Source organism: Sus scrofa, chromosome 3, assembly GCF_054392235.1.
Source record: "Sus scrofa isolate SSC_HxYL_T2T_F1_AM1 chromosome 3, Sscrofa_HxYL_maternal_Yorkshire_Landrace_v2.0, whole genome shotgun sequence".
Classification (NCBI taxonomy): domain Eukaryota; kingdom Metazoa; phylum Chordata; class Mammalia; order Artiodactyla; family Suidae; genus Sus; species Sus scrofa.
This window is the reverse complement of record NC_139385.1, coordinates 67,957,341-67,982,802: the sequence shown is the minus strand read 5'-3', so window position 1 is coordinate 67,982,802 and position 25,462 is coordinate 67,957,341. Positions and strand designations below refer to the sequence as shown.

Here is a 25,462-nt window from a genome sequence, read left to right as displayed (position 1 = left end):
CATGGCTCAGCAGTTAACGAACCCCACTAGTATATATGAGGATGCGGGTTCTATCCCTGGCCCCAATCAGCCAGTTAAGGATCTGGCATTCTGTGAGCTGTGGTGTATGTCGCAGATGCAGCTCGGATCTGATGTTACTGTGGCTGTGGTGTAGGCTGGCAGCTGCAACTCCTTTTAGACCCCTAGCCTGGGAATCTCTGTATGCTGCTAGTGCAGCCCTAAAAAGACAAAAAAAAAAAAAAAAAAAGATTATTTTCTATACCACTAAATTTTATTATATTATGATGTGCCTTGGGTTTTTTTTTTTCTTCTGTTTTGTTTCTTTGAATTTCTCATGTCCGTAGATATATTGTATTGTCTCAAAATTGGAAACACTATGTCTTCAAATATTTTTCTGTCCCACTTTCCCTCTCCTTAGTCTCTAATTACATGTTAGACTCCTTGATATTGTTCCATGGGTTGCTTATTTTCTATTATATTTTTTAGCCTTTTTCTCTCTGAAATTTTTACTATTTCTATGTCTTTCTTAAAGTTCCCTAATCTTTTCTTCTGCTGGTGTGTACTTTACTGTTAACAGTATGTAGTTATTGTGTATCTCTAGAAGTTTCCTCGGGGGCTTTTTAAAAAAAATATATCTTCCATTTCTCTTGCCATTCTGCTCTTACTTTATCTTCTTGAACATATGGATTATGTTTATAATATCTACATAACATTCTTTTCTGCTAATTCTATCATCTGTGTCATTTTGAGGTCCGTTTCTGTTGATCTGTTTCTTCCGGTTGTAGATCATTTATTCCTGCTTCACTGTGTGCCTAGTAATTTTCCACTGGATTCCAGACATTTTGAATTTTACATTGTTGGGTGCGGATTTGGTTGTATTTTTTACATGTGACTTGTGATGCAGTTGAGTTACTTGGCATCACTTTGATCGCTCTAGGACTTGCTTTTATGTTACATTAGCACAGGTGCAGGGAAGCCTTTAGTCCAGGGCTATTTTGGTCCTGTGATTAAGACAATACCCTAGTGAGGACTCTGCTTGATGCCACATGCATTGTGGAGGCTGTTCCACTCTGGTTTGTTGGAAGATGAAGCATTCTCAGCTCTGTATAAACTCTGAGGGCTTGGTCCATCTATTCCTTTTCAGTGATTCATTCTCTGGCTTCATTAGTTCCTTCACAGGCATGCCCTGATCATTACTAAGCCAAAATTTCCAGGGCAGACCTCTGGAGGACATCCCCTCTCCCTTTCTCTTTCTCTCTACCCTTCCTATTTTTCTCTCCTTCTATGCAGTGATCTCCTTCTCAGAATATTACACTATAAAGTCCAGTTTCCTGGGCCTTGTTGAACTCTGAACTCTGTTCCAAGGTGTTTTTTTTGTTTTGGTTTTGGTTTTTTTTGTCCTCTACACCCTCTTCCTTAGGCTTTGCCTGCAGCCATGAATTAATTTACATCCTTTGATGGGATCCTGAGCCTGGACCACAGAAGCAATCTTGCTTACATAAGCACCTTGCACTTGGTTATTATTGGAATCTGGGGTTGCTTGACTCTATCCATATGCTTCATGGAAGCTTCAGGAATGTGCTGACATTACTATCTTGGCTGTAGTCAGCAGGGTTAGAAAAATAAATGGTGTGAAGTCATAGCTGAAGGCCTCAAGATATCAGAGAACTGGAAGTAGTGGGCTTTTGGCTTTGGAACTTAATATTGGACCTATTTTTTCTGTGCCATTGATTTTCCTCCGTGGATGTATCATTAAGTTCTTAGGGAGATGGTCTCATTGCCATAGGCTCTAATCATTAACTTTCAACTATTTCCTGCCTAGGATTAAATGGCTACAGGATGGGAGCCAAGTCCTCTTTGGAAAAGTGCGTAGTGATTGTGTCTACATTCTCATCGACACCTCTCACTCCATGAAGGGGAAACTGGACCTGGTGAAGAACAAGATCATCCAGCTCATCCAGGTGTGGTTGAGATCATGCACGTGGGGGCCTGGGAATCATGAGTGTATCTCTGCCTGTCCGGCCTTGAAGTGCCTATGAGAGATGCACAGGCCAGGTTTGCACTCTGAAATCACCGGGAAGCCTCTGCAGAAAAGGGCTCCCTTTTACCAGTGAGAAACTCATCAGTTCTTTTCAGGGAAGACCTTCTGTCCACGGGTCCTTCCTGTAATGTATGGCTTGCTGAGGGAATTTCTATGTCTATTTCTCCAGGTTTTCTCTGTCTGGAAATCTGTGGTGTGCACATGCCTCCACTGTTTTCCAGACACACTTCAGCTCAGCAGTTTCATTCTAATTTCCCATGTGTATCAGAGAGGCTGTGTGCCCTGGCCTCAGAACTGATGTGTGGAGGAACATGGGCCAGTGGTCAGGAGCTTCCAGTCTTTATTCCACCTGTACTGCCTCTGAGTCCTGTGACCTGAAGTCCTTTGCTTATGCTCCCAGTCCTAGTTTCCACATCTATAAATGGATGGGCATTAAGAGTATTGTTAGGAGGTGTGAGTGTGAATCACAGAAAACAATGGAGTGTTTGACAAATACAAAATACAGTTTTGTTTAATTTGATGAACTTCTACTGGAGAAATAGAGGCTTATGTAAGGCAGGTGGACAAATCTTCAGCCAAATGACAGCCTTCCAAAAAGATGATCACCAGTACCATATGGTTTTGATGACTGTTGCTTTGTAGTATCGTCTGAAGTCAGGGAGTCTGATTTCTCCAGCTCCATTTTTCTTTTTCAGGATGTCTTTGGATATTCTGTGTCTTTTGTGCTTCCAAACAAAATTTAAAATATTTTGTTCGAGTTCTGTGAAAAATATCCTTGGTAATTTGAAAGGGATTGCATTGATCTGTAGATTGCCTTGGGTAGTATAGTCATTTTGATAATATTGACTCTTCCACTCCAAGAGCATGGTATGCCTTTCCATCTATTTGTGTCATCTTTGATTTCTTTCATCAGTGTCTTAGAGTTTTCAGAGTACAGGTCTTTTGTCTCTTTAGGTAGGTTTATTCCTAAGTATTTTTTTTTTTTTTTGGATGTGATGGTAAATGGGATTGCTTCCCTAATTTCTCTTTCTGATCTTTCATTGTTACTTATGGTTTGCAAAGGAGACAGTTCGAGGGGTGGGGGGGATGTACTGGGGTTGTGGGATAGAACTCCTATAAAATTGGATTGTGATGATCATTGTACAACTCTAAATGTAATAAATTCATTGAGTAATAAAAAAAGAAATATGTACACAGTTGGGTATATACTCAACAAACTAGCCATCAATTTTTAGAATATCTGTGCTCATTGGTATTTACTGATTTCGTACCCACGGAGGAAAAAAAAGAAAAAGGTGATCACCAAAGTGACAACATCATTTTAGGTTTCTCTCTTTTTTTTAACCATTTTGCATTTAGTGTTCATATTCAGAATACCATTAATCTCAGTATTAAAGACTAGATTTGGAGTTCTCTGGTGGCTCAGCAGGTTAAGGACCCAGCATTGTCATTGCTGTGGCTTGGGTCACTGCAGCGTTGTGGGTCCAATCCCTGGCCCAGGAACTCCTGCATGCTGCAGGCATGGCCAAAAAAAAAAATAAGTCAAAATTGAATATCATAGTATATGTATATAAACTTATACATATGTGTTCATATATATATATATTTGTCTAGTTTAATATACAAACTATAGGTAAATTTTATTTAAATGCCTTTTATACTAGATAAGATTTTCTCTACTGAATGTAATTTTTAGCTCCTAGAACTGAAAATAGTGTCTAGCCATGGCCTGTCTTAACTTTTTCTCATATTTGAGTGGTTTCATGGTTAAATCATAATTGTGTTTTGCAGGAACAGCTGAAATATAAAAGGAAATTCAATTTTGTGCAGTTTGATGCTCAAGCTGTGGCTTGGCGGGAAAAGCTTGTTGAAATCAATGAAGACAATCTGAAAGCAGCCCAGGCCTGGCTTAGAGACATTAAGGTAAGAAGGAGACTGGGTCTGGGGAAAGAAGGATAGAGATGAGGCTCGAAATACTTGAGAAAGTACTTTGAACTTCAAGGATGGCAGTGGCTTCACAATAGACATTCCTTTGTTTACAAAGGTAGCATTAACCCAATCTTTCTCTCTCTCTTTTTATAAAATATTCACATTAATTGCTTTTTTAAAAATTTATTTTATTGAGTATAGCCCATTTACAATGTTGTGTTAATTTCCACTGCATAGCAAAGTGATTCAGTTTTACATATATATCATTTTTTCATATTGTTTTCCACTATGGTTTATCATAGGATATTGAATATAGTTCCTTGAATACTGTATAGTGCTATACAATAAGTCCTCTTTGTTTATCTAGTCTGTGTATAATAGTTTGCATCAGCTAATCCCAAACTCCCAATTCTCTTGCGTCAATATCCTAACATTTAGATAAGCTTCTACTGAGAGCACTCTGTTTCCACACCTACCCTTGGCTCAAGTCTCAGCCTCTTTATGAAAACAAACTTGAAACTATAATTTTTTTAACTTAAACATTCACACTTGTTTCTTCTGACAGTGCATTATTGTTTCAAATGATATATTACAGCTAATTTTTTTAAATAAATGACAGAATGCTTGTTGATCAGCAGGACAGATGATCAGTGGGTTTTTGTGGGTTTTTTTTTTTTTAATCTTTTTGCCATTTCATGGGCCGATCCCCCAGCATAGGGGTTGAATCGGAGCCATAGCCACTGGCCTACAGCAGAGCCACAGCAATGCGGGATCCAAGCCGCGTCTGCGACCTACACCACAGCTTACAGCAACGCCAGATCCTTAACCCCTTGAGCAAGGCCAGGAATCGAACCCGCAACCTCATGGTTCCTAGTCGGATTCGTTAACCACTGAGCCACGACAGGAACTCCTATTACAGCTATTTTTAACAGTGAACTTTATTCAAAAGTAATGCACTTGTGAAACTGTACCCTATGATGTGAGTGGTTCGGGCTGAGAGCAAGGATGAAGGTAGGGCGTCCAGATATAATAAGAAGGTGAAAACTTTCTTCAGGCCTGCATTTTACTTAGAAGACTTTAAAGCTACTGCTCTTGGCATTAAAACAGACTGCAAAGGGTTTTCCTTTCCTTAAATTTTCTCTTCTCCAATTTATCTTAATTTTAAAATTTCCTCTTTCCACAACCCCATAGCATTCCAGATATATAAGATATACTAACATTGAAATCAAGGGCTATTCCTTTTTTTTTTTTTTTTTTTGCCTTTTTAGGGCAACACCCATGGCATATGGAAGTTCCTAGGCTAGGGGTTGAATCGGAGCTACAGCTGCGGCCTATACCACAACCATAGTAACGTGCGATCTGAACTACGTCTTTGACCTACACCACAGCTCATGGCAATACTGGATCCTCAACCCACTGAACAAAGCCAGGGATCAAACCCAAGTGCTCACGGACACTGGTTGGGTTCATTAACTGCTGAGACACAATGGGAACTCCCCAAAGGCTATTCTTAAAAAGTCAAATAATAGATCACAGATATCTTTAAAACAGTTCAGGAGTTCCCGTCGTGGCACAGTGGTTAACAAATCCAACTAGGAACTATGAGGTTGCGGGTTAGATCCGTGGTCCCACTCAGTGGGTTAAGGATCCGGTGTTGCTGTGAGCTGTGGTGTTGGTTGCAGATGCATCTTGGATCCGGCATTGCTGTGGCTCTGGCGTAGGCCGGCGGCTATAGCTCCAATTGGACCCTAGCCTGGGAACCTCCATATTCTGTGGGTGCAGCCCTAGAAAAGACAAAAAATAATAGTAATAATAATAAAATAAAATAAAACAGTTCAGTGCCTAAGTTTAGAGTCCTGGATTTGAAGAAGCCACATTATGGACATTAGTAGAGCTCCCTGACTATTAACCAGGCAGGGCTTGTGCTGTCACTGAGATATTCTGGAGTTCCTCTGAGATTCTTTTTTTTTAAATGGGAGAAGTAAATATATTCTATAAGAAATAATAAGGCCTGTAAAAATTTGTCCTAACTGGCCATCTTAAGCAGAGAAAGAGTATTAAATTCATACCCACCTTGTTAAATGTTTGGGGTTATCCAATAAATTTCCTTGGGACACATGTTCTCTTCCTTTATAGACTATAGGTAACAGGAAATATCATAATTCAGGGTCAACTAATCTAGAGTTGGTGATAATAAGATAATATATATGTAATCTATTGGATAAAAACATTAGTGGGTTCTGCATTATATAAAAATCACTAATGAATAGAATCAGCCATATAAATGGCTAGAAATAGAACTCAGATCATTATTTGTAAAGTATGGTTCTGGTCTCTTCAAAAACCTTCACTGAAGCACCCTGGCTTGCTTGCTGAATGTACAAAATTTGTTTTCAATAAGACCAGATTCCGGTATTATTCTTTGGAATAATAAAGCAATAAACCCTGTAATTTCAGGACACTACTCAGGCTCTATGAGCCTGCCATGTGCTGGTGTCACATTGCAGTGGTCAGATGGCATAGCCAGCCCTAAGGTCAGAGAAGCACAACCTGGGCAGCACCTGCCTGGTAGGTTGGTCTGGGTTATGATCCAAGGTTGCTGCTGGAACAGATGTGAAACAGGTGCCGCCTGCTGACTGGCTTCCCTGTGGTTCTCATATGACTTACTCCAGCTTTTCTACCATCTCTCCAGCCATACCCCCAACATGGGCTTGTCAATAAGATTCAAAAAGAAGCCTTGTTCTTCTGCTAACCACCTGAGCTACATTGCTGCTGCTCAAATGCAGCAGCAGTTTTTATCTCTTTTTCTTAACTTTTTATTTTGAAATCATTTTAGACTCAACAAAAAGAGTAGCAGAAATAGTATAGGGAGTTTTAATACACCATTCATCCAGCTTCCCCCAGTGTTAAGTTGGGACATAACCATAGCACAATTGTCAGAACAAAGAAAATTACATAGATATTGTAAGTAAATTACAGCCTTCCTTCAGAGTCCATTCATTTTTCCACTATGTCCCAAAATGCAGCCTAGGATCCCACATGGCATTTAGTGCAGGGTGCCCTTAAGTCTCCTCCAGTTGGACAGTTCTCAGTCTTTCTTTGGTTTTAATGACCTTGACACTTTTGAAGACTGCTGATCATCTGTTTCATAGTATGTCCTTCAATTTAGCTTTATTTGGTGTTTTCTCATGATGAGATTAGTGTCATGGATTTGGGGGAGGAGATGACATGGCATTCTCAGTGCATCATATCCTGTGGTACATGACCTTGACAAGCCTTAAAATTGGTGGTACTAACTTTGATCACTGGGTTAGTGTGGCATCTGCCAGGTTTCTCCCCTATAAAGCTACTCTTTTTTCCCTTTATGAACAATAAATGTTTTGGAGGAGATTCTTTGAGGCTCTGTGGATATCTTCCTTCCTTAAACTTTCACCCACTAATTGCAGAATTCAGTGGTGGGCCTCCCCTACAGCAGTTATTACTGTGGTGTTCTAATGGTGGTTTTCTATTTCCTTCATTCTTTTATCTGTTGAAATTTTTCTATAAGGAAGAGCTTCCCTTTTCATGCCTTTTATTTATTAATTCAACCATATAGAGAATGGCCATCATTAATAAGTCCACAAATAACAAATGCTGGAGGGGGTGTGGAGAAAAGGGAACCCTCCTGCACTGTTGGTGGGAATGTAAGCTGGTACAACCACTATGGAGAAAACTATACATAGAACTGCCGTATGACCCAGCAACCCCACTATTGGGCATATATCCGGACAAAACTTTCCTTAAAAAAGACACTTGCACTTGCATGTTCATTGCAGCTCTATTTACAATAGCCAAGACATGAAAACAACCCAAATGTCCATCAACAAATGATTAGATTAGGAAGCTGTGGTATATATACACAATGGAATACTACTCAGCCACAAAAAAGAACAAAATAATGCCATTTGCAGCAACATGGATGGAACTAGAGACTCTCACACTGAGTGAAGTAAGTCAGAAAGGCAAATACCGTACAATATCACTTATGTCTGGAATCTAATATATGGCACAAATGAACCTTTCCACAGAAGAGAAAATCTTGGACTTGGAGAATAGACTTGTGGTTGCCAAAGGGGAGAGGGTGGGATTGGATGGATTGGGAGCTTGGGGTTAATCGATGCAGACTATTGCCTTTGGAATGGATTAGCAATGAGATCCAGCTGTGTAGCACTGGGAACTATGTCTGGTCACTTATGATGGAGCATGATAATGTGAGAAAAAAGAATGTGTATATGTATGTGTAACTGGGTCACCATGCTGTACAGTAGAATAAAAATTGTACTGGGGAAATAACAATAAAAAATTTTTTAAAAAAAGAGAATGGTATTTAGAAACCAAAATCTTGGCACTTCAGTTTGTCACTGTTTCAGGCCTTCTCAGTGGTCAGAGATAGGAAATATACATACAGTGCCTATGGGTATATAAATACCTATATTTCTGTATCTATGTGTATTTACATTAAAAAGAAAAACAAAGCCATGGGTTCCTACTGATATGAACTTGTGCTTGCTGCAATATAGAGCCAGAAGGATTCATTTGTAATGAAACTATTTGCTTGTTTGTAACTTCTTTGATGGTGAGAACCAGACCCTCACTATCTATAATGTGTTTACTTATATGTTCAACTCTAGCACACATATGAAGCAGTTTCAGAATTACGAATCCATATTCAATGGGAAATAAGGTTTATCAGCTGAGGACACTGCAGTTAGTTCTTTTTCTCTTTAGTCTTAGAATATCCAGTCAAGACTGTTTTCTAAATGTGCTAAGTCCAATATTTTTCTACCCAACCCCTTCAGTGTAATTATGTTATTCATGTGTAATATAGTTAGGTCATTGGTCACAGTCTGCCTTCCATCTTGCCCCCCCATATCCTAGTTGAATTTATACCCTGTAAAAAACACTCTTTTGGTGTAGAGTTCTATAGATTTTGACACAGGCATAGAGTCATGTATTTACACCACAATATTCAAAGATGGTAGTTATATTCACCCGCCCACCCCCCCGGATTTCCTCATGTGCCCCTTTGTAGTTAACCCCTCCCCTTTTTTGGTAACCAGGTAACCACTGGTCTTCCTGTTCCTACAGTTTATCTTTTCCAGAATGTCATATAAATGGAATTATACAACATGTAGCCTTTTGCTTCTAGCTTTTTTCATTTGGCAAAATGCATTTAAGATATTCATCCAAGTTGTTTCATGAATCAAGAGTTCCTTTTTATTGATGAATAGATTCCATTGTATAGTGTAAAACTGTTTATCCATTCTCCGTTAAAGGACATCTGTGTCATTTCCCATTTGGGGCACTTAGAAATAAAACTGCTGTGATCATTTGCATATAGATTTTTGTGTGAATATATGTCAAGAACTGTGAAGGGTGTGAGACTTATTTTATTTGCAAACAAACATGAATGGGGGCGGGAGACTCAAGCCTCCTAGGTGAGAAACAATGGACTTCATTACTCACAGCAAAAACAGTAGCCAGCACATGAGCGTTTTCTTGCACCAGTTCCCTGAACTGCAGTTCCCATGGGGTGGTATGAAGAGGGCCAGGTGACACTTGCAGACACAGTAGTTGTGTTAAAGGAGAGTGACCCTGAACTTAGGGAAACTTAATTTTCTTTAATGGTTTGTAGGCACACTTGTCCTCTGGTCTAGAGCTAGATATTATCTTCATACTGGATAATAAGCATGCTTGCCCTTTGCTCTGGAGGGAAATGTTACCTGTATCTTCCAAGGCTGTTTGCTATATAAACATCCTTGAAAAGATAGACCAGAGCAATGGCAGTGCCTCTGCTTATAAGATATATAGAAATGCACGTGACACACAGAGAATGATATCCCAACAGTAAGTTTTCATTTCCCTTGGGTGCAAATATATAGATGGAAATTAGATTGCTGGGTCATATGGTTAAGAATTTGTTTAACTTTATAACAGGCTGCCAAACCGGTTTTCCACAGTGGCAGGACCATTGCATTCCCCCTCGCACTGTATGGAAATTCCAGCTGTGTTACATCCTCTCCAGCCCTTGATATTGTCAGGTTGTTTTATTTTAACTGTTCTAACTGGATAAATATGTATGGTGGTATCCTGTTATGGTTTGAGTTTACATTTACCTAAATCGTCTTGAGCATCTTTTCATAAGTTTCTTGTCACCTAGGTATCTTCTTTGGTGAAGTATCTCTTTGGATCTTTTGCCTGCTTTTTGAGTTGTTTGTTTTCCTATGATTTCTGCCAAACCCAAGGCATCCAAGATTTCTCCTGGTTTGTTTTTAAAGTGTTAGAGTTGCACATTTATGTTTAAGGTCCATTTTGAATTCATTTTTATATGAGGTGTGAGATGAAGTCCAGCTCTGTTTGTTGAAATTGTTATCCTTTCTTCCTTTGCTTCTTTGTCAAAATCATTTGACAGTATCTTGTGTGGGTCTATTTCTGGGGTCTCTGTTCTGTTTCATTGAACTAGTTGTCTATTCTTTTGCCAAAGTCACATTGTATTTACTACTGTAACTTTCTACTAAATCTTGAAATCAGCTTTGAGTCCTCTAACTTCTTTCCTCTTTGCAATTTCTTTGGTTATTCCTTTGATCCACCTTATAAATTTTAGAATTAGTTGTTGAAGTCTACAAGAAAATAAATTGGGATTTTGATAAAGATTTCGTTGTCTATACATCAGATTAAGGAGAATTGACATTTTAATACTGTGCATTTCTTTACTTATTTAGATCCTTTTTGTTACTATTATAAATGGTACTTGTTACATTTTAATTATTACAGTTGACTTTTGTAATAAACAAAAATCTCATATCCTACACACTGGCTAAACTGACTTGTTCTGGACATTTTGTAGACTACCTGGGATTTTCATTGCTGTTATCTATGAGCAGAGATGGTTTTTGTTTCTTTGTTTCTAATCCATATGGATTTTATTTCTTTTTATTGCTTTAATAAATTGTCTAGGACTTTCAATGTGATGTTAAATAGGAGTGGTGAGAACATACATCCTTGCCTTGCTCCTGATCTTAGAGGCAAAGCATCCAGTCTTTCACCATTAAGTACTTTGACAGCTGTAGGCTTTTTTTTTTTTTCCCCCAGATGTGCTTTAGCGGGCTAACAAAATTCCCCTCTGTTTTTGGTTTGCTGGGAATTGTTATCATAAATGAATGTTGAATTTTTTCAAATGTATTTTCTGCATCTGTTGAGCCTCTCTGTAGTCTGTTCATATGAAGAATTATGTTGATTTATTCTCCAGTGAGAACTGGCCTTGCATTTCTGGGATAATCTCCACATGTTCATGATTATCCTTTTTATATATTCTGCATTCAGTTTGCTGGTATATCTGATTGAGGATTTTTGTGTCAATGTTATATGAGGGGTATTGGTCTGTAGATTTCTTATAATTGTTTTCTAACTTTGGTTATCAGGGGATGCTGGCCTCATAATGTGGACTGGGAAGCAGTAATGCTTTTATTTATTTATTTTTTCTGGAAAAGACTATGTATAATTAGTGCTATTTCATCCTTAACTCTGGTAGAACTTGTCATTGAAATCATCTGGGCCCAGATTTTTCTTTGTTGGAAGAATTTATGCTACAAATTCATCTTCTTTAATAGATTCAGAACACTTCAGATTATTTATATCTCTTTGAGTTCATTTTAGTCATTTGTTTCTTAGAAGGCAAGTGGTTCATTTCTTTCAAGATGTCAAATTTATAGACATAGAATTGTTTGTAGTATTCCCTTATCAGTCTTTTAATCTTTGTGGGGTCTATAGTGACGGTAATAGTAAGTTTTTTGTTCATGCTCATACCATGCAGAAGCTCCCAGGGCAGGAATTAAACCTATGCCACTGTAGTGACAATGCCAGATCCTTAACCTGCTGAGCCACAAGGGAACTCCTGATATTGGTAATTTTTGACTATTCTCTTTCTTGGTCAGTTTGAAGAGTTTTTTCCCCCCAATTTTATTGATTTTTTTTTCAGAGACAGTTTTGGTCACTTTTTAAATGTTTTTAATTTCACTAATGTCCCCTCTTAGTTTCATTATTTCCTACTTCTACTTGCTTTTTAAAAAAACAAGGTTAGATCTTTATTTTTTTGATCTGAGAGTTTAATGAAATATCCCTCCATGCACTACTTTAGCTGCATCCAACAAATTTTGATAAATTTTTCTAGTCATTTTCATTCAGTTAAAGATGTCAAGTCTAAGAACTCTGCCTAGTCCTAGGTACTGAAGATTTTTTCCTATTTTTTTTCTCAAATTTTTATAGATTTACATTTTACATTTAAATCCATGATTCATTTTGAGTTAATTCTTGTATGAGGTGTGAGGTTTAGGTCACGGTTTATTTTTTTGCCTATAGATGTTCAAAGCTCCAGCACCATTATTGAAAAAGCTATACCTTCTCCACTGAATTGCTCTTGCTCCTTTGTAAAAAAAATTAACTGGGTACATCCGTGGGTCTCTTGTCTGGATTTTCTGTTCTGTTCTATGATTCTATCTCTTCCCAACCCACTGAGTGAGGCCAGGGATCAAATCTTCATCCTTTTTGACACTAGTTGGATTCATTTCTACTGCGCCACAAGGGGAGCTCCTCCTGATTTTTTTTTTTAAGCCAGATTTTTAAAAGCCTGATTTAAAAAATTATATACATTAATTTCTTTCATTAATATTCTCTATTGTTTCGCTATTGAATTTCATTGATTTCTGCTCTTATATTTATTATTTCCTTCCTTCTGCCTCTTTGATTTTATTTTGCTTTTTTGTAGGTTCTTGAAATAGGAACATAGATTATTGATTTGAGATACTTCTTTTCTAATGCTGGCGTTTAGTGCCAGAAATTCCCTCTCAGCACTGCTTTAGCTCATCCCACAAATTTTCATGTAATTTTTTATTTCCCTTGAGATAGACCATGAATTATTTAAAGCCTGTTCTTAAATTTCTGTGTGTTTGGAGATTTTTGTGTTGTTTTTCTGTTAATGATTTCTGTTTTGATCCAACTATAGTCAGAGGACATGCTCTTATGATTTAAATTCTTTTATATTTGTTAAAGGTTGTGTTATGACTCAACCTATGTGTTAAGTGTTTGTGTGGAAAGAATATGTGTTCTGTTGTTGGGTGGAACGTTTTATAGATGCTAATTTGATATAGTCAGTCAATGGTATTGTCCAGTTTTTCTGTATCCTTTCTGATGGTTTAGTAGTTCTATCAACTGGTAAGAGTGGGGTATTAAAATCGCCAACCATATTGTTGATTTGTCTTTTGTTCCTTCCAGCTCTATTCTGTTTTGCTTCATGTGTTTTGAGGTGCTGTTGTTTGATGCATACACGTTTAGGCTTATAGTCTACTTGGCAGATTGATCTTTTTATCATGTTATATCCCTTTTTGTTCCTAGTCATTTTCTTTGCTTTAAAGTCTACTTTATGTGGTATTAATAAAGTTACTTCTTTTTTAAAAAGTTAATGTTTTACATAATGTATTTTTCCATCACTATACTTTTGACCTATCTGTGTTGTTATGTTTGAAGTGAGTTTCTTTTTTTTTGTTTTTTTGTATTTTTTGGCTTTTTAGGGCCACAACCATGGCATGTGGAAGTTCCCAGGCTAGGGGTGGAATCAGAGCTACAGCTGCCCACCTATGCCACAGCCATAGCAACATGGGATCCAGGCTGCATCTGCGACCTACACCACAGCCCACGGCAACGCCAGATCCTTAACCCACTGAGTGAGGCCAGGGATCTAACCTGCATCCTCATGGTTCCTAGTCGGGTTGGTTAACCACTGAGCCACAAAGGGAACTCCTAATGTGAGTTTCTTACACACTGTACAGAGCTGGTCATATTTTTGTCCATTCTCCAGTCTCTGTCCTGTAATTGGTATATCTAGACTATTTACATGTAAAATAATTACTGATATTTAAGGCTTAAGTTTCCCATTGTGCTGTTTTCTCTGTATTTCTTTTGTTTCTCGTTCTCTTATTTTTCTTGCCTTCCTATGGATTATTTGAAAAAAGTTTTAGTCACCTATTCCGATTTACTTGTAATGTTTTTGAGTGTATTGCTTTATATAGTTTTATTCATGGTTGACCTAGGTGTTTACACACACACACACACACACACACACACACACACACACACACGTACATGCACATACATATTTTTAACTTAACACAGCCTACTAATATTGATGGTTTATCACTTCAAGTTAAGTGTACAATCCTTCCTTCCATTTAGATCCCTTTACTCTGACCATTTAAAAACTGTAATTGTCTGAAGTATTTCTTCTGCATGCATTATATACCATATTATGTGGTGTTAAACTTTTACTTCAACCATAAAACATGATTAAAGAAGCTCATGAGGTTGCAGATTGTCTCTCATGTTTACTTTTGTATTTACCCATTCCATTGTTCTTTTTTCATTTAGAAGTTCCAACTTTTTTCCTATTTTGAGAGCTTCCATTAGCTATTAAGGGTGGGTCTCCCAGCAATAAATTCTCTTTGTTTTCCTTCTCTTCAACTTGGGAGGATATTTTTTACCAGATATATGATTCATGGCTTGCGGTTCTTTCCTTTCAGCGCCTGAAAAATACTGTACCATTTCCTTCTGGTCTCAATGATTTCAAATTAGAAACTGATGTCATTTGAATTGATGTTCCTTTATCGTTAGTGTGTTGTTTCTCTTTAGCTGTTTTTAGGATTTTTCTTTGTCTTTTGTTTTTGAGAAGTTTAAATACAGTATGTCTTGGTGTGGATTTCTTTGGTTTTACCCTATTTAGGGTTTGCTCAGGTTCTTGAATTGTAGTATTTAATGGGTTGTTTTTTCTTTGTTTATTTGTTTTAGGGCTGCACCTGTGGCGTATGGAAGTTCCAGGGCTAGGGTTCAAATTGGAGGTATAGCTCCTGGCCTATGCCATAGCCACAATGGGAACTCTGCAATGCTGGATCCTTAACCCACTAAGGGAGGCCAGGAATCAAATCCTCATCCTCATGGATAATAGTTGGGTTCATAACCCATTGAGCCACAGTGGTAACTCCAGTATTGTTACTTCATGAATGTTATGTAACTGGAATCATATACAATTGATCTTTGAACAACACAGCTTTGAACCACATAGAGTTATATATAAGTGGATCTTTTTCAACAAATATATACTACAGTTCTACATGATTTGTGGTTGGTTGCATCCATGGACATGGAACCACAAATACAGGGTCAAGTGTAAAGTTATACAGCTTTTGACTGCACAGAGGATTGGTGCCCCTAACCCTTGTGTGATTCAAAGTTCCACTGTACTATGTACACTTGTGGGATTGGCTCTTTTCACTCAGCATAATTCCCTGGAGATTCATTTATGTTGCTGCGTGTATAAATAGTTTATTTCTTTTGATTGCTGAGTACTATTCTATGGTATAGATGTACCAATTTATTTAACCATTTACTCATTGCAGAGCATTTGAGTTATTTCCACTTTTTGGCTATATTTTATGAAATTCATGTTCAAGATTTTGTTTCAACATAAGTTTTCATTTTTTCTAAGATAAATATAGAGCAGCACACTTGTAAGCTTGTTTTAGATTTACCTTGCTTTTCCCTTACTAGATCCTTGAGGTGATAACTTAAGATTATTTACTTGCCTTTTTCTCTTTTCTAATGTATGTATTTAGTGCTCTAAAATTTTTTAGCATTGCTTAGTGCGTCCCACAAATTTTGATATAGTTTCATGAATTCCTTTGGGGTTTGCTCAGTTTCTGGAATCTATGCCTTTATATCTCTTGCCACATTTGGAGAGAATTAAGCATAATATCTTCAGGTGGTTTTCTAGCTCCATGCTTTTTCTGATAATACAAATATTAAGTCTTCTGTTACAGTCACATACACACCTAAGGCTATGGGTTCTTGTTGTTTTTCTTTAGATATTTCCTCTCTATTGCTCAGATTAGATAATTTCTTTTGTTCAATGTTCCAGTTGACTAATTCTTTCCATTGTACCCTCATTCTCATGTTGCGCCAATGTACTGATTTAAGAAAATTTTTTTTCACTGTATTTCTAAGTTCCAATAGTTCCATTTGGTTCTCCTTCATGTCTTTTATATCTTTGATGAGACTTTCCATGTCTTTGCTGATGCTTTTTGTTTTCATTTGTTTCAAGCTTGTTGATAATTGCTGGTTGAAGCATTTTTATTGTGGCTGCTCCAAAATCTTTGTCAAATAATTCTAACATCTCTGTCTTCTTGGTATTGGTATCTGTGGTCTTTTTCACTCAGGTTGAGAGCTTTGTGGTTCTTGGTATGATGGATTGATTGAATCCTAGACATTTTTTTTATGTGTATCTGTGTCACCATGCTGTACAGTAGAAAAAAAATTGTATTGGGGAAATAACAATGAAACAAAAAAGGTTCTGGATATTATTCTAACCTTCTATTTCATTGGCTCTGTCTGACACTGCTCTCTCAGGGGATGGGTGGGCCCTGCCTCATACTTGCAGGTGCAGGTCAAAGTTCAGGTTCCTCACTCAGACTCTGTTCACACCTAGTGGGGACCTTGTTACTTCTGGGTGAAAGTGGACATCATTGAGCAAGGAGGATGTGTTACAGTTGGTGTAGATGAAAGTCCTAGCTCACTACTTGGCCTCCTTAGATACCATGCTGGCAGAAATATTAGGTCATTTATTTTATTTATCCTACTTGGTATTATCTCACCTTCTTGGATCTGTGGGGTTGTGTCTGTTATTATTTTTGGAAAACTCTTAGTCATTATTTTTTTCAGGTATTTCTTCTTCCCTTTCAAAAATATTTGAAATATTTTTCAAATATTTCCCTCTTCTCCTTTGTTTCCAATTAAATATGTCAGACCATTTGATATTGTTCCACAGCTCTTTGATGCTCTTTTCTGTTTTGATTTGTTCTTTTTACCTCTTCGTTTTTCAGTCTAGGTAATTTCTATTGATTGATCTTTATGTTCACCAATTCCTTCCTGTTTTGAACCTACAGTTGTCCCTCTGTATCTGCAAGTTTTGCATCCATAGATTCAACCAATCTCAGATGGAAAAACAAATTTTAACTCCAGAAAGTTCCAAAACCCAAAACTTGAGTTTGCTGCACATCAGCAACTATTTACATAGCATTTAAATTGTATTAGGTATTATAAGTAATCTAAAGATGATATAAAGTAGAAGTGAGAATTGTGTAGTCTATATGCAAATACTATGCCATTTTATATAAGGGACTTGCATATCTGTGAATTTTGGTACCTATAGGTGGGGGCGGCGGGGATAGGGTCTTGGACCAACCCTTGCAGATGTTGAGGGACAACTGTACTTATGGGCCCTTTGAAAGACCTCTTCATCTTACTACTATGTTTTTTTTTATTGTTAGCATTTATATTCTATCATTTCTTAAGGTTTCCCTTTCTGCTGAAATTACCCACTGGGTCTTGAATGCCATTCACCTTTGCCATTAGAGGTTTTACTGTAAGAATCACAGTTATTTTAAATTTTCTGTCAGATGGTTTCAGCATCTGTGTCCTACCTCTGAGTTTGTTTCTGATTGTTACTTTGTCTCTTGTAGTATTTATTCTTCTATTTAGTAGGCTTTGTTGTTATTGTTGGTAAAATTTGGAATGGTGTGCAGATGAGATAAATATTTTTTATGCCTGGAAATGAGCATGCCTTTCTATTGTGTAGCAGTTTAAAATTAATTAGGAGTTGGGCTGGGTTTGAAGTTTGCTTGTTATTGCTTCCTTCAGTACCCCATACCCCTCAAATTCTTGCAGCAATACTTTGTGTCAGGGTGGGGGGTGATGGGCCAGAAGGTTGTCTACTCTGCCCTCCATTGGATTTTGATTTTTCTCTTTATGTTGGACCTCAGAGAGAGCTTGTTACTTGTTAGTTGATGTTTCTATGTGAGTGATGGGGGTGGGTATTCTCTGAATATGCCTCCATCTTAGTTGGGTATGGTGTCCGGGGGTCTAGGGGTCGAGGGGTGTGGCCTTCTCAGTATCTCTGAGCCTCACACCCAGCCCTGCTCCTCTGTAGGTATAGGGTTTGTTATTTACTCCTTCCTTTCCCCAGGCTTCTTGGGTTTTGACCACTGCCCTAAGGCTGAGCGTGTTTGTTGCTACCCCCACCCCATATGCACACACAGATCAAGGCCTTTGTTCTACAAGGAAGAGAGAGGAGAGGGTCTCCGTGGAGATACACGTGTCACTGTTCCTGTCCCCCAGTTCTGCACCTGAAGAGCCTTTTCTAGACTCCCCCGATCTATTCTGTGAGCATCCCATAATGTTTGTGGTGAAACCACCTTCAAAAGAGTGCTGATCCCCCCATATTTGTGGCCTCTTGCCAACATACATCTGGCCAGCCTCTACTGAGTCACCAGTCACCCCAGCCGAACTGCTGGCACTAGTGTCTGGCTGCATCCTGTCCCTAAAACCAGGGCTTGCATCTCGCTTGACTCCGCAGGTGACCACCTCTCCCCAGGTTTAGCTGTCCTGTGACCTGACCCCCCATGGGCCTAACAGAAATCATGTATGTATTGTGTCTGGCTTCTTTTTACTTGGAGTTTTGGAGTGACACACCTCCCAGTGCTCTACATCCCTGGGCAGAAACTGCAGGCGTTTTAAAATATTACAGTTTCTTTCTTTACCTCCAGATTGCTAATATCACCACACTCACATTTCCCGAATATTGGGTGTCACAAATAAATCCTGGTTTGAAACAAACATGGTCCCCACCAGAGTGTATTCATTCAGGCTGCGTGTTTAAGCCATGCTGACAGCTGAATGAACAGTAACTGAGTTAGTGCCTCCCAGAGAAACACACAAAGATAAAACTGAATTAAGAGCTCTGTCATCAGGACAGGAAATCCATCGCCGTGGCTCCTAGCTATCCTGGAACTGTTTGCATGGACGCTTTTATGACACATCCAGGGATTTGGCTTCTTAGAACTTCTGGGCTTAAATTATTATCTCAGTATAATTGTAATTTATCTTGGATTTCACGAGTACTTTTCTTTTTGGAAGCAGAGAATAAATAACACTTTCTCGTGAGATCTTTCTTTGAGATTCGAGGATGCACTTGTGGTCTCTCTCTCTCTCTTTTCTGTAGGTTGGAAGTTCCACAAACACCCTGAATGCCCTGAAAGTTGCTTTTGCTGATAAAGAAACACAAGTAATCTACCTTTTGACAGATGGGAGACCTGATCAGGTACCCGTTGAAGTGGGGAACAATGAGGGGCTTGCTAATACCGGAAAAGTGGATCATGAGGGTGGGTTTGGGGGAACTTTCCAATTGCTGTCAAAGAGCCGTTGAGAGATATTTGCTTGGTTTAGGGACCCAGAATGGAGATTAAAAAAAAAAAAAAAAAAAAAAGCTGCACTGAGGAATTCCTTTGTCTGCTGCAGCACTGAGGAGGATTTAGTTGACAGTGAGCATTCTCTGGTTGACAGGACACACGCCCCAAGATCCCAAGACCTGGAAACCAACCCCATGAAAGGAGATGTCTGCCTTCCATGGAAGACTGGTTTATATTTTACTATAAACTAAGAGTGAGGAGATTCTTTTTGATTTTTTTTCTCCTTTGGGGACTCTGAGTCTAAACATGTCACTGCACAATGTCTTTGGTTTTGCTCCTAATTTTAACTTAGTAATCATTTCAACAAAAGCATGCCTTTCTGATGAATTGTTCTTTGTTTTGTTTAGCCTGACTGGAAAATATTTGAAAAGTTTTAGTGGAGTCTGTTCATCTTCTTTTGAGCTTTGTGAATGAAAGACTAATGCTCTGGGCATTAAATAAATATACGGCTGTGCGGGCCAGTACAATGTAAATTAACCGCTAAAGTGAATTAGTATCAACTTGTTTCCTTCATTGTGAAGTGTTTGCATGTGAGGACTGCTAGGCAAATATTGTAAAATATCCTGTGTCATGCAGTCCAGGGCCTAAGCACTAAAGCAACAGGATTTTACTATAGTGGTAGATTTATGGCTGAGAAGTTGTATATAAATGGAATGATTTTCCTATCAACTTCACAATACTTTCTATTCAGAGGCAATTTATTGTGCCTTGTTTATGGTCCCTGTGTGGTGCCAAGGTTGGCGATGACAGAGGTGAATAACATCCTGCCTTAGGGAAGCTTACGAGTTGGGGGATGTGCTTGCATATACAGTCAATGATGACATGATCCAGGGAGTGGCGTTGCTTGTGTGACAGGCTGGGTGGAAGTCCAGTGATGCACTCTTCCGTCCAAGATGTAGAGAGAGGACCAGGCGAGGTTCCACTTAGGAGGGATATTTCAGCTGTGTCTGGAAGGAGGAGAAGGAATTTTCCAGACAGAGGAGATTACTGGTACCCTAGACAGAAGGAACAGAGGTGTGAAAATATGTAAGGCCCTCAGGGGAACAATCCAGGAGTACCGGCAGTGAGGGCAGAGTGTCAGACCTGAGTCTCAGAGGTGAGGAGGGGGAGACTGTGAAGGTCCTTGAATGTCACTTGGAAAGGGTGGGCTTTACCTCAGTGGGGACTGTTTGAGGAGCAGATAGTCCCATCCATCTGTAATTTATTTACTTATTTTTATGTTATGGCCACACCGGTGGCATATGGAAGTTCCTGGGCCAGGTACTGAACCTGAGCCACAGTTGAGCCCTGTGGCTCTTAACCCACTGCCCCTGGGTGGGAATTGAACCTGCACCTCTGCAGTTCCAAACTGCTGTGGTGGGGCTCTTAACCCACTATGCCATGGTGGAAACTCCCACCTGTACCTTAGAAATAGACCTCAGGGGAACTCCCTTGTGGCAGTAGTAGTAGTAGTAGTACTACCTGGCATTAAGGATCTGGCATTGTCACTGCAGTGACTTGGGTTGCTGCTGTGGTGCAGGTTTGATCTCTGGCTTGGGAACTTCCATATGCTGCAGGCACTGCCAAAAAAAGAAAGAAACATGCCTCATTGGTGCCAGGGAAAGACCAGATCCTGAGCTGGTGAGCATCCACCTCAGGAAGGAAGATCAGGAATGGGGAGGAGGGGGGCCCTCTTCAGAGATGAGACCATAGAAGTAACATCAAAGGACTTGGTAGCCACATTGGGAGCAGGAAGAGGGGCGCTGGGTGAGGAGAAGGTGGGAGAAAGTGAGAAAGGGGCCAAGATGACTGATTTCTGGTTTGGAGTAATTGTTATGAACTGATTGAAATTTAAAGGAGAGACTTGGGGGTTGCTAGCGGAGGAAGCTGAGTTTCAGCAGCTGAAGTTCACAGCTGTCCAAAAGCCCCTGGAAATGTGGGGCTGGCATTTGGGGAAGACGTAGGCTGGAGATTCTGATTTGCAAGTCATGCGGACAAGGGATCTTATTCTTTTAAACAAATTCTAACCAGTTTTATTGGAATTTAGAAAATACAGGGAGTTCCCGTTGTGGTGCAGTGGTTAACGAATCAGACTAGGAACCATGAGGTTGCGGGTTCGGTCCCTGCACTTGCTCAGTGGGTTAACGATCTGGCGTTGCCGTGAGCTGTGGTGTAGGTTGCAGACGCGGCTCGGATCCTGCGTTACTGTGGCTCTGGCATAGGCCGGTGGCTGCAGCTCCGATTGGACCCCTAGCCTGGGAACCTCCATATGCCGTGGGAGCGGCCCAAAGAAATAGCAAAAAAAAAATAGAAAATACAGGTAAGCATGTAAGCATAAGGAAGAATAAGGTGTAGATCATTCATAATTCAGTTTCATGTTCTGCTCTTTCTCATTTAATGTAAGCAGTTTCCTCAGTCTGAGAAACTCTTCAGAAATGTCATTCTCAGTGACTGCATCATATTACATTATATGGATTTAATAAAAGTTACCTTAAATGTTGATTTAATTTTTGAAGAATAGTACATTCGTGTGGTACAAATTACAAAGGTACAAAAGGTACAAAAGATACTTGGAGACAATTCTGCCTCCATCTCCTGTTCACCAGCTAAGGGGCCATGTGTATTACCTGTTTCCTGGATCTGTCTCAGAGATAGTTTGTTTTGCAAAAAGATATGTGTTTACATACAGCTTCTTTTAAAACATGTAAATGGTTTTTTACATGCACAATTTACATGCACAATTCTGTACCTTTATTTATAAAACAGTATGCCTCCTATTGCTTAATATCATTTCATAAAGCGCTTCCTCATTTTTTAATAGCTGCCTACTATTCCATCACACGACTACTTACTTAATCATGTCCCCTGGAGATGAACATTTTAGATTGTTCTCAGTCTTTCTGCTGTACACAAGGCTGCATACATCATTTTGCACATGTATGAATATCTTTGTAGTATAAATTCTGTGAAGTGGACTTGGTCAAAAGGTAGTTTTTTTTTTTTTTAAGATTCTTTTTTTTCCCTGACTTTTTAGGTCAGCACCTGTGGCTGCAGGGAGGCTGCAAGGGAAGAGCACAAGCAGAGCCCTTAGCGCCCAGCACATAGGAAGTGCTCACAATGGAAGCTAGGTTGAAGGGAGGGAAGGCAGCAGAGAGGGCTTTGTTCAATCTCTGAAGTTAGCAAGAGGGATGGGGTCAGCCTTTCAGCTGGGTTAGGTTGCTCTGTGGTTTGGAAACTGGCTGATGGGGTGGGCTTATGGGTAGAGGCAGGCTGGAGGCTGGAGCCAGATACAGAGTCTGAAACTGTGTGTAAATGGTGGCTGGAATGGGACCAGTCAACTGGCTGCCTCCCTGGGCAGTATATGAGCTGCCCAAGGCCTACCAGTGATGAGTCCAGAGTCCTCTCTCCCTCATTACTTTGCCTTCCCAGGGCTTCTAGCAAACATGTAGAAAAGGTTAACAGTCAAAGGATAGGACCTGGAAGGGGAGAGTGGGCTGAAGGTGTCAGCTGGGTTGAGTCAATGAAAGAGGGACTGAGAAATGCAGAAGAAGTAGGGCCAGGAGATCGGGAGCAGTTTCTGAAGGCTCTCAACTGGGTGTGGTGGTGCTGGCAGAGAGGTGACAGGTGACAGGGCAATTCATCTTTTCCTCTTTCCTGTGAGTCAAGTAATCTTTATGGAGAGACGATTCTTACCAAGAGACAGTCTTTATTGTAAGCAGGGGAACAAATAATCTGGCACTGTTTCTGGTACTAAAAATTGTCTTTGAATCTAGCCTTATTACTTAAGAGATTGGTGACCTTAGGAAAATTAATGTTTCTGAACCTCAGTTTCTCCATTTTTAAGTGGGGTCCATATCTATACCTACTGTGCCAAATAGGGTTTCATATTATTGAGAGAAAAAGCAGGAGAGCAGACAACTAATGGCAGAAACAATGGAGAGATTTATATTCCTCTGAATAAGAAGGCTAGACATCAGTAGTCTAGATTATAGTGCTGCTCAAGGATGTCTCCAAGAAACAGGCTTCCTTTGATCTTCATGCCTCACCATCTTTGTGTGTGACATCTACCCTCAGGGCACAAAACTGTGGCTCCACTTCTAGGCAGTGTCCATTTTCAGGGATGGGAGGTGGTCGGACATTAGCTTTTTGTGGTTCCATCTTTGTCTTTTTACTGGCAAAAAAACCCCACCAAAAACCAAAAACAAACACAAACAAACAAACACCCTCTCCCTTGGATTTCCTGCTTATTATCTCAATGGACAGACCTGGGTCACATAGCCACCCCTTGCTGGAAAAAAAAAAAAAAGTGTCAGAAGATGAGTTTGAGTTTTGATGTGTGTATGTGTTGTATTGTATTATGTTTGATTGTTTGTTTGTTTTTAACTGAGTATTTTGCTGCCATGAAAGAAAACCAGGACTCTGACAGTAAAAAACTGGGAGATGTCAACTAGCAGTCTTTCCAAAACTATCTCACAAGATGGTTGTGAGGATTAACTGAGATATTATGTCCCCAACAGAGTGCCTAGCACATGGAAAGCCTCCAAACAAATGTCCCTTTTTTCACTCTGTGGGAGGCACACTGGCCATAGCCTATCCAAAGCTGAGACTTGCTCTTTTGGAGTAGATGGAAGCCACATGGAGATCTGGTGGGCTCGCTGTGTAGAATCCCAACAGCCAGGTTGTCCTTCCCATGATCCCAGTACCTTCAGTTCTCTGAAGTAGAGCCCAATGCTTTAAAAGCATGGATTCTAGACTTGGTCTGAAATTGAGTAGGTTGGTTAGTCAAATATTTCTCCCAGATTTTCCCCACTAAGCTGTGAGCCCTCAGGGGGCATGAGCTGAGTCACTGGTCTTCATACTCACCATCTGGCAATGTCCACTTTGTTTATTGATTTGCATTGACACCTTTCCAAGAAGCCACTCTCCACAGCGTAAGGAATTGCTGGTTGAGAATTCCACTATCTAGAACAAATACTAAAAGTTTTCATGTCTCTTTTCCCCCCTTCTCTTCTTCTCCACCTCCCTCCCCCCCCGCTTTTTCACCTCAAAATGTATGATTTCAGCCACCTGAAATGGTTATAGATCAGGTGAAAGTTTTCCAGAAAATCCCTATTTACACCATCTCCTTCTGTTACAATGATGAGATTGCAAATGGATTTTTGAAAGAGGTTGCTTCTTTGACTGGAGGAGAGTTCCATTCTTATAATTTTGGCTGCAAGGATCCCTGCCCTCCAGAGGCTGTTCAGGTAAGAGCTTAATGGGATGAGAAGAAACTGTTCACTTATTAGAGCACTAATGGGTGGTGGCCCACAGACAAGACTTTAGTTGGGAAAACAGCAACCACAGAGACAACTAAGTTGAGAAAATGAATCATTTAACAGTGAGTGTACTACAAAATGTGGTCTACAGACCACCTGAGCTGGGGTACCTATGGAAATGCAGATTCCTAAGTCCCACTTCAGAGCTACTAAATCAGGCTCTAGGCATAGAGGCCCAAGTATTTTAATATATTTTGTTTTTCTTCTAAGCTTTTTATTATCAGAAACAAATGCAAAAGTAGTACAGTATATGGACTATGTACCTGTCAGTCCAATTTAACAACTATCAACATTTTGCCAAACTTCAGGAATCTGTATTTTTAACAGACATCCCACAGGGGTCCATAAAGTTTGTTAATCACTGCCTGTTTGCAGACATTCGTGGGAAATTTAAAAAATTCAGTTGCAAGGAGTCTTCTAACTCCTCAGGTTGTATAGCCATGTGACCATCTGATAAAGCATTTCTTTCTAATGGACTAATGGGAGAAAGTAAATAAAATTCCATCCTCCAACCTTCCATTCTTGACCTGAATATATGCATTTCAAGAATGCCCTACTAGAGAATGTGGTTTTTGTCTTCTTGTCTGCTCTGAGGCGTGACTAAATCCAAGACAAGCCAGAGTACTGATTAGTGCTTACATGTGAGGAAACTACCAGAGTCTGGGGAATGAGTCATCCAAAAGGATTGGAGGGAACAAACTGTAAGCCGACCACTGCCGTCAGTTATCCTGGAAAACCTCATAATCCTATGGGCATTGGGTAGAATTTAAAGAAGCATCTTGCTTCAGAAGTGGGAGCAACCAAACACT

The 25,462-nt window shown here is 39.5% G+C and overlaps 1 protein-coding gene across 16 annotated transcripts in view; it reads left to right on the top strand.

The window, feature by feature from the left end:
- Positions 1-25,462, top strand: part of VWA3B (von Willebrand factor A domain containing 3B) — a 226,077-nt gene that overhangs the window by 96,343 nt on the left and 104,272 nt on the right. For 11 of the 16 annotated variants that reach the window (XR_014841444.1, XR_014841445.1, XR_014841448.1 and 8 more), the window contains 4 exons: positions 1,823-1,961; positions 3,833-3,964; positions 19,110-19,208; positions 24,399-24,581. Coding sequence is in view for 11 of the 16 variants with exons in the window: in XM_021087237.2 (XP_020942896.2) it covers positions 1,823-1,961; positions 3,833-3,964; positions 19,110-19,208; positions 24,399-24,581 (553 nt within the window). In the remaining 5 variants the exon portion in view is untranslated. Of the gene's footprint in view, positions 1-1,822; positions 1,962-3,832; positions 3,965-19,109; positions 19,209-19,450; positions 19,698-24,398; positions 24,582-25,462 lie in introns of those variants that run through there. The other 5 variants (XM_085018671.1, XM_085018672.1, XR_014841447.1 and 2 more) reach the window with 3 other exon arrangements.